Raw genomic sequence first — 8,134 nt, 5'->3', positions numbered from 1 at the left:
TGGCCCCCGCCACCTGTGCACTGTGTGTAAAGGGAGGCGTAAGTGTGTGTCTGGAACATAGTAGTAAAGTAAACACTCACCACGCCTCATTGACTATGCCCCTACCTGAGCAAGCTCCTACACATCACTGTTGGCTGTACACCCATTGAACTGGCCTGGAATTTAACTCCTGAGTGGTTTGTAACGCCATTCATGTGAAATTCCTAGCTACCATCATAAATCTCTCCATTGAAAAATATAAATCTGGTGCAATCACTTCACAGCTTTGAGATGAGTTAATGATAACGACCTGTTAACAACGTGTTAACAACCTGCGCACATCTGATAACAAAATGTCCACAAACCCATTTTGAGGTCACCTTGGACTGCTCTTGTAACCATAGTGTCTATTAGATTTCACATCATGTATGTGACTTCCAATAACTTTTTTTGTTCTAATTGTATTATTTTCACATTATTATGAGCAGTCTGCCGAGGTGTTGAACATTATATATTTTTTACCATGTCCTTTCATTGTCTGTGATATCAGAACAGAGCAGAGGATCAGTCAGCTTTTGTAGAATTGCAAGCAAACAACACATCAATGCCATTTTAAAATGCTGCTCCCAGCAGGGTGTCATTGCCTTCTGAAAAGTATGCATTCGCAGCAGTCTATCATGTGTTTTTCTGTTTGTGTGCCAATGTGAACTGATTCCCAGCAGCTCACTCAGCTTTGCCCCCCAGCAGCTCACTCAGCTTTGCCCCCCCAGCAGCTCACTCAGCTTTGTCCCCCAGCAGCTCACTCAGCTTTGCCCCCCAGCAGCTCACTCAGCTTTGCCCCCCAGCAGCTCACTCAGCTTTGCCCCCCCAGCAGCTCACTCAGCTTTGCCACCCCAGCAGCTCACTCAGCTTTGCCCCCCCAGCAGCTCACTCAGCTTTGCCCCCCAGCAGCTCACTCAGCTTTGCCCCCCAGCAGCTCACTCAGCTTTGCCACCCCAGCAGCTCACTCAGCTTTGCCACCCCAGCAGCTCACTCAGCTTTGCCCCCCAGCAGCTCACTCAGCTTTGCCCCCCAGCAGCTCACTCAGCTTTGCCCCCCCAGCAGCTCACTCAGCCCAAGGCTCATTTCCCTTCGTCGTTGCCTTCCTCTGCAGCAACTAACTTGATTTCTGCATTAGCCGTGCGTGACGTGACACTGCTGTCTCTCACTTTGTGTTTGAACAGGAAGTGGAAAGTCTTTTTGAAGGACTTGCGGAAACTGTCTCCCATGAAGCCATAAACGATTGGGTTGATGGAGGAGTTAGCGTAGGACATGCAGTTAGCCCAGGTCTTGATCTTATAGGTGGCGTAGTTGACCCTGTAGTTGGGGTAGAAGGACTGGAACAGGGCGAAGAGCTGTATTGGCCCCCAGCAGATGGTGAAAAGGAGGACAATCACCACCACCATCTTGGAGATCTTACTCCTCAGTGTGACGGTCCTCTCAGACAACAGGTGGACCTGTGGTAGAAATGTTGAAGTTAACTCACTACTACTGTGACGGGCTTCGAAATGACCTACACTGTATGTAGTTCAAAACATGGTCACCGGCTGAGGGTTTTTAATGACATACTGTAGTATACCTGCAATTTGGAAGGGATCCAAATATGAACTCATGCTTTCATTGTGTAACATTGACAAAGGAGTGCACCTATTGATGTTTTAAACTAAGTCATAAAGAAGAACACCCAAAGTAATAGTCTCTCCATACCTGGTAATTATTGTCTACTGGCTCAACTGACGGCTGGCCCACCCTCTTCAGCATGAGTGTGTAGCAGAAGGAGATGGTAATGACAGGTAGTAGGTAGGCAGCTATGAACTGGTACAGGATGAAAGCCCTCTCCAGGGTCTTAGAGGGAAACCTCTCCATGCAGTAGTGTCTCGGTCCATACCAGTAGCCCTCCTCAATCCTCTGGTACATGAAGATCGGGGTGGATAGAATGAAGGAACCTTAAAAAAAGACAAACATTGAATTAGTTTAACTTTATAGAAAATGTAGACGTGTTCATGATGCTTTGAGCCAAAATCAATGGTTTGCAATTGGTTCAGGAATGCTAGCATGTGACTTACCGATCCATATACAGATGCTAACGATCATGGCGACTCGTGGAGTGCGATGGCGTAGGGACTTTAGAGGGTACACTGTGACATAGCAGCGATCCCCACTAATGGCAGTGAGGGTGATGCATGTAGCCTGAACAGTCACCTAAGAAAAAAGAAGAACAAAATAATGACTTTCATTCTGGGTTGTTCACAGGTGAAACCATATTAACATTTTTACATAAGAGACATGCTGTAAAAGTTATGTCAATAAATGGCACCTGCCTGCCATCACACTGGGAAGAAATGAAAAGGATGAGCATAATGAGAAAATGTGACTTTAGAAAGACATTATCTCAAATCATTATAAACTCATCCTCCTGGGTTAGGTGTCATGCCCATAGTTTTTGTCCAATTTCTATGATAAAAATATAAACCATAAAGTTTCTTTCACACATAATTCATAAAATAATGTTGAGTTTGAAATCCTTTCCCGATTAAAAAAAAATGCTTATGGTTGCATGATGCCTCTGACAGTTGGTTACCATCCGTGATAACAGATTAGCAGGTTCTAAACAACATAATGTTGTTGGAGAGTAGGATTTGTGACCCCAGTTCAGTAACTACACTACTTGAGATCTATCCAACGCCCTTGTTTCTCACTGAAGTGCGAAAGAGAGACTGACCAGGTGAACATCATTGATCCGAAGACAAGTGCCCTACTCTTGTCATAATGTAGGGACAGAATGCACGAGTCTCTTGAACGAAGAGGAGCACTGCGTGTGGGTTGAACAAGTAGAAAGGATTTCAGAAGATAGTAAACATCTACTGTACCTTAGCCAAATACATTTAAACTCTGTTTTTCACAACTCCTAACATTTAATCCTAGTAAAAATTCCCTGTCTTAGGTCAGTTAGGATCACCAATTAATTTTAAGAATGTGAAATGTCAGAATAATAGTAGAGAGAATGATTTATTTCAGCTTTTATTTTTTTCATCACATTCCCAGTGGGTCAGAAGTTTACATACACTCATTTAGTATTTGTTAGCATTGCCTTTAAATTGTTTAACTTTGGTCAAATGTTTCGAGTAGCCTTTAACAAGCTTGGGTGAATTTTGGTCCATTCCTCTTGACAGAGCTGGTGTAACTGAATCAGGTATGTAGGCCTCCTGGCTGGCACACGCTTTTTCAGTTCTGTCCACAAATTTTCTGAAGGTTTGAGGTCAGGGCTTTGTGATGGCCACTCCAATACATGGACTTTGTTGTCCTTAAGCCATTTTGCCACAACTTTGGAAGTATGCTTAGGGTCATTGTCCATTTGGAAGACCCATTTGTGACCAAGCTTCAACTTTCTGACTGATGTCTTTTTTCTATTTTGTGAAGGGCACCAGTCCCTCCTGCAGCAAAGCACCCCCACAACATGATGTTGCCACCCCCGTGCTTCACGGTTGGGATGGTGTTCTTCGGCTTCCAAGACTCCCCCTTTATCCTCCAAACATAACGATGGTCAATGTGGCCAAACAGTTCTATTTTTCTTTCATCAGACGTACTATCTTTGTCCCCATGTGCGATCTTTGTCCCCATGTACGATCTTCGTCGCCATGTGCATTTGCAAACCGTAGTCTGGCTTTTTTATGGCTGTTTTGGAGCAGTGGCATCTTCCTTGCTGAGAGGCATTTCAGGTTATGTCAATATAGGACTCGTTTTACTGTGGATATAGATACTTTTGTAGTTGTATCCTCCAGCATCTTCAAGATCCTTTGCTGTCATTCTGGGACTGATTTGCACTTTTCTCACCAAAGTACGTTCATCTCTAGGAGACAGAAGGTGTCTCCTTCCTGAGCGGTATGACGGCTGCAGGGACCCATGGTGTTTATACTTGCGTACTATTGTTTGTACAGATGAATGTGGTACCTTCAGGGGTTTGGAAAATGCTCCCAGGGATGAACCAGACCTGTGGAGGTCTACAATTTGTTTTCTGAGGTCTTGGCTGATTTCTTTTGATTTTCCCATGATGTCAAGCAAAGAGGCACTGAGTTTGAAGGTAGGCTTTGAAATACATCCACAGGTACACCTCCAATTGACTCAAATTATGTAAATTAGCCTATCAGAAGCTTCTAAAGCCATGACATCGTTTTCTGGAATTTTCCAAGCTGTTTAAAGGCACAGTCAACTTAGTGTATGTAAACTTCTGACCCACTGGAATTGTGATACAGTGAATTATAAGTGAAATAATCTGTCTGTAAACAATTGTTGGAAAAATGACTTGTGTCATGCACAAAGTAGATGTCCTAACCGACTTTCCAAACCTATAGTTCGTTAACAAGAAATGTGTGGAGTGGTTGAAAAACGAGTTTTAATGATTTCAACGTGTGTATGTAAACTTCGACTTCAACCTTATATATTTTAATTGATGGGTAAAAAAAATGATCAACTAGATTCAGCTGCGGGATGATTTTGTCTTTAGTGGATGGTCTGGAAAATAGTGACAAATAATTTGTAGACTGCAAATTGACCGCCCAAATAGGTATAATGTTTGACTGAAACACAATCATTTGTATACGATCACCTGTCTTTCTGTTATACATGGGAATACTTGGGAACAGATTTCCAAAATTAAAATCACTTGGTATTTTTAGGCTTTTATGTCCAACAATATATATTTTTTTATTTTTAAAGCAGTTGGGGAACCGTGCTTTAAATTGACACATTTCAGATAGATTTCCAATGGCAAGTTCTGTTTCAATGGAGTTCAGTTCAATGAAATGTGTTGATCACATCCTGTGGCTCAATAACCGACTTATTCCAATGTCAGTGAAAGCCATGGTTTACTGAGAGGATGTGTGGTATTGACATAGGGTATTATCAAAGCTCACAAGATCCCCCTGGTGGCTGATGGTTCATGTGATGAAGATGAGAGAGCTCTGACTATAGCATACTGCATGATGCTGACACCTCTCTTCTGCTCTATCATAAGTCTATTTTTGCACCTTGCACTATGCATTTAAAGGTATTTTTGATTGACTTACTGCTTACTTTGATTTACTTACTTCATTGATGGGAAAGAGCTTGCAAGAAAGGCATTTCACCGTACTTGTGCACGTGACAATAAAGACTTGACTGCTTCAGAGTCTAGAGACATGTTGTGCAGAGTGCTGACAAGTATTCATCCCTCTCCTTTACTGTGGTGAAATTGAAACACTCGTGACATCTGAGATTTGATGACTTCTGAGATTGGATCCTAGCGTAGGAGTCCATCTACAGTATGCTCCGAGCTTTAGTCATTTGCCAACCCAACAGATTAGTTTTAATCTTTCGAACCTGCTTGATTGAAGCTGTAGTTAATCGCAAGCCTGATGGACTGATGAGTCATAACCAACCAGTCTTAACCAATGAGGTCTCGCCAAATGGAGTAGGGCCACAGTGAATGATGCTCAGATAAGCCTTGAATTTTGATTTATTGGGAGTTTCAAATGGATTGTTTTTATATGAAAAAATACACATATTGGTACTCAAATTGCATTTAAAAATACAAAGTTGCCCATAAAAAATGACCATGAACCTCTACCCTCTACTGGATAAATGAAATGACACTGCAAATTCAACATTGCAGTTACGTAATTTAATTGGGTACAGTCAGGCACCAGAACAGTTATAATATAATAATAATAATATAATAAAGACTAATAGGACTAGAAAGTATCTCAGGTATCCAGTTGAGGGCAATGATACCCAAATTGCCTTGTGGTGAGAAAAGCCATCATTAATATGCAAATATAAAAACAGATATGTCTGTGACCAGAGGCAATATGTTTTATTCAAATGATTTACCTGCTGAAGAAAAGCAACAAATTTACACATGAAGTTCCCAAATATCCATCCAGGGAGCGGGTAGAGAGTGGCTGTGAACGGGACACAACACACCAGGAAGATGATGTCTGTGGCAGCCAGGTTAGCTGTGGAAATAAGCTCAGTTAGGAGGGAACTCTTTCATTTCTTTCTGATGAACAAACTTTTGCAACATAAAATAACCATTTGAACCTGTGAGTCAAAGTTATTAATTTGAATAAATTACTTGCTTTGTAAAATTCAAAGGCATGTCACCAAATCAGTGTATTTTGGCATGGGCTTCAAAGAGCCAATTGTTTTCACAAAATTCCCAAAAGCCAAATACACATTAGGGGGGTTATATGAAACGTGGGAGACATTTCTCGCAAGATACTGCAGTATTTTGTTTCGAAATGATGGGAGATATTACTGTTTCACTGACTTGTAGAAGAGGTCCTATTAGTAATACAGGTGGACAGGACCTGCAGGGGTATAGTGAGGACATCTGCCACAATACGACTTATGTTCCTTTCAGATTAGTTGTATAGCCGTAATAAAATTACATAGATTTATTGTACCAAAGTTGTCTAAAATGGTGCTCTCTTCTGAATGGACTTGCAGCATTTATAGCAACAACTGAGAGGTGAGAGAAAACATTTGAGTTGTTGTCCACAGGAGGTGGAAGTAGTAAACCAATATGATTCAACATTAAAAACAGGTTCCAGTGTAGCTGGCCAGGGAGATATCAGTCAGTCATTTCAAACACACACACACACACACACACACACACACACACACACACACACACACGTTGAGAGCATCATTGTTATTTATGAGCACAAAGATGTGCTGTCCACCTTCTTGGTCAATTCATAATATTTCAAAATCCATTGATTTTGCACATCTCCACTCCACACATGCATTTCCAATGTCAAACAAGATCTGTTATTTAATTTAGAGACATGATCCCTTTCATATGTTGTTTGTTAGTATAGGCTACAGTACTGTATTGTATAGGTGCATTCTACAGACACAATGGATAAGGTTACTATCCACAATATTCATGTACAGTCATCATTAAAAAATAATACGGTAACTAAGGCTGCAAGATTATACCGTCATTAGTCCTAGTTTACAGTGGAAATAAACTATTTCTCTGATCCACATACTTTACATAACATTGACTGTGACAGTCACACACAAAGAACACGTTTCTTTCCAGTTCATGACAATCCACAAGAACAATGAGGTTCAGTGTGTTATAAGTGGAAAAGCCTTAGTAACTGTAAGGGAAACCCCTTAGTCTTGCTCACCTATGTAGAAGTTGGTGGCCGTCCTCATCTGCCTGTGTTTGGAGATGACATAGATGACCAGCGAGTTCCCAATTAGCCCCACCAGCATGATGAGGGCGAAGAAGAGAGGCACCAGCCAGGCGTCCGTCAGGAACGGGTGGTCCCCCTCCTCCGGGTCCTCCAGAGAAGCATTCAACTCAGACGCATTGAACCACATCAGGTCCGTAGAATTCCACACGTCTGGAGGGAACATCTTGATGTGTGAAAAGCTCTTCAAATGGCCCTCACCTCAAATGTAGCCTTGGGGTGATAATTTATGTATAATAAATTCATTTGAACTACTGAGAAGGAAATTGATCTGTCCAGAGAACATTGGGGCGTCATGATCAAGTGAATAATGGTTCAGGTGGTGATGAGTTCTGGGATCTTTCTATGGTTAGAATGGGTCTGACAGTAGGGTAGACCTCTGTTGAGCTCACACTTTTCTAGCCTCGTTGCAAAATCTGCAAAGGATGAGATCCCACTGGTTTTATACTGAGCAGGGACACACGTGGGATACTGCCTGATTGTGGAATAAATAGCTGATGTCAGGTCTCCTAGCAACATTTTCCCTATCTGGAATTTGGTACCTCATACCATCTGCATTCAGTGCTGTCAGATGCTGCCTTATCATACAATATTGTATGTAAGTCTATGTCAGCAGTTATTTTTTACTATTGTTACAGGTACTATTTAATGTAGTTATGTAAACATGGTGCTACATTCAAATAACATAAACTGTGAAATGATCATTTAAAGATAAGATGTCATAGGTTCAGTCTCTTCAATTGGAATGAAAATCTCAATGTATTAAGATAACACTTCCAATGATAATCGATTCAAACGTGGCATTAGATTTTTGGAGTGGATTAAACACACAGTTAATCCTAGTCTCAGTTTTCAATCTCTTAAAAATGATA

At 41.3% G+C, this 8,134-nt stretch overlaps 1 protein-coding gene across 1 annotated transcript; it reads right to left on the bottom strand.

Annotated features, from left to right (window-relative positions):
• Positions 1–1,061: 1,061 nt before the first annotated feature.
• LOC112226476 (G-protein coupled receptor 54-like) lies at positions 1,062–7,881 on the bottom strand. Its single transcript, XM_024390840.2, has 5 exons — positions 7,197–7,881; positions 5,887–6,011; positions 2,085–2,220; positions 1,726–1,964; positions 1,062–1,475 (listed from the first exon to the last, which is right to left on the bottom strand). Exons 1-5 carry the CDS (start codon positions 7,426–7,428, stop codon positions 1,101–1,103), a joined length of 1,107 nt encoding a protein of 368 aa, XP_024246608.2. The 5' UTR covers positions 7,429–7,881; the 3' UTR covers positions 1,062–1,100.
• Positions 7,882–8,134: the final 253 nt, after the last annotated feature.

Source organism: Oncorhynchus tshawytscha, linkage group LG28 (assembly GCF_018296145.1).
Source record: "Oncorhynchus tshawytscha isolate Ot180627B linkage group LG28, Otsh_v2.0, whole genome shotgun sequence".
Taxonomy (NCBI): Eukaryota; Metazoa; Chordata; class Actinopteri; order Salmoniformes; family Salmonidae; genus Oncorhynchus; species Oncorhynchus tshawytscha.
The sequence above is the reverse complement of the archived record's forward strand: the minus strand, read 5'-3'. Positions and strand labels throughout refer to the sequence as shown.

Coding starts and splice junctions, on each gene's coding strand:
- LOC112226476 (XM_024390840.2), bottom strand. CDS start 7,428: ATGTTCCCTCCAGACGTGTGGAATTCTACGGACCTGATGTGGTTCAAT. Junction 6,012..7,196: donor GGCCACCAACTTCTACATAG/GTGAGCAAGACT, acceptor TTATTTCCACAG/CTAACCTGGCTGCCACAGAC. Junction 1,965..2,084: donor TAGCATCTGTATATGGATCG/GTAAGTCACATG, acceptor TCTTTTTTTAAG/GTTCCTTCATTCTATCCACC.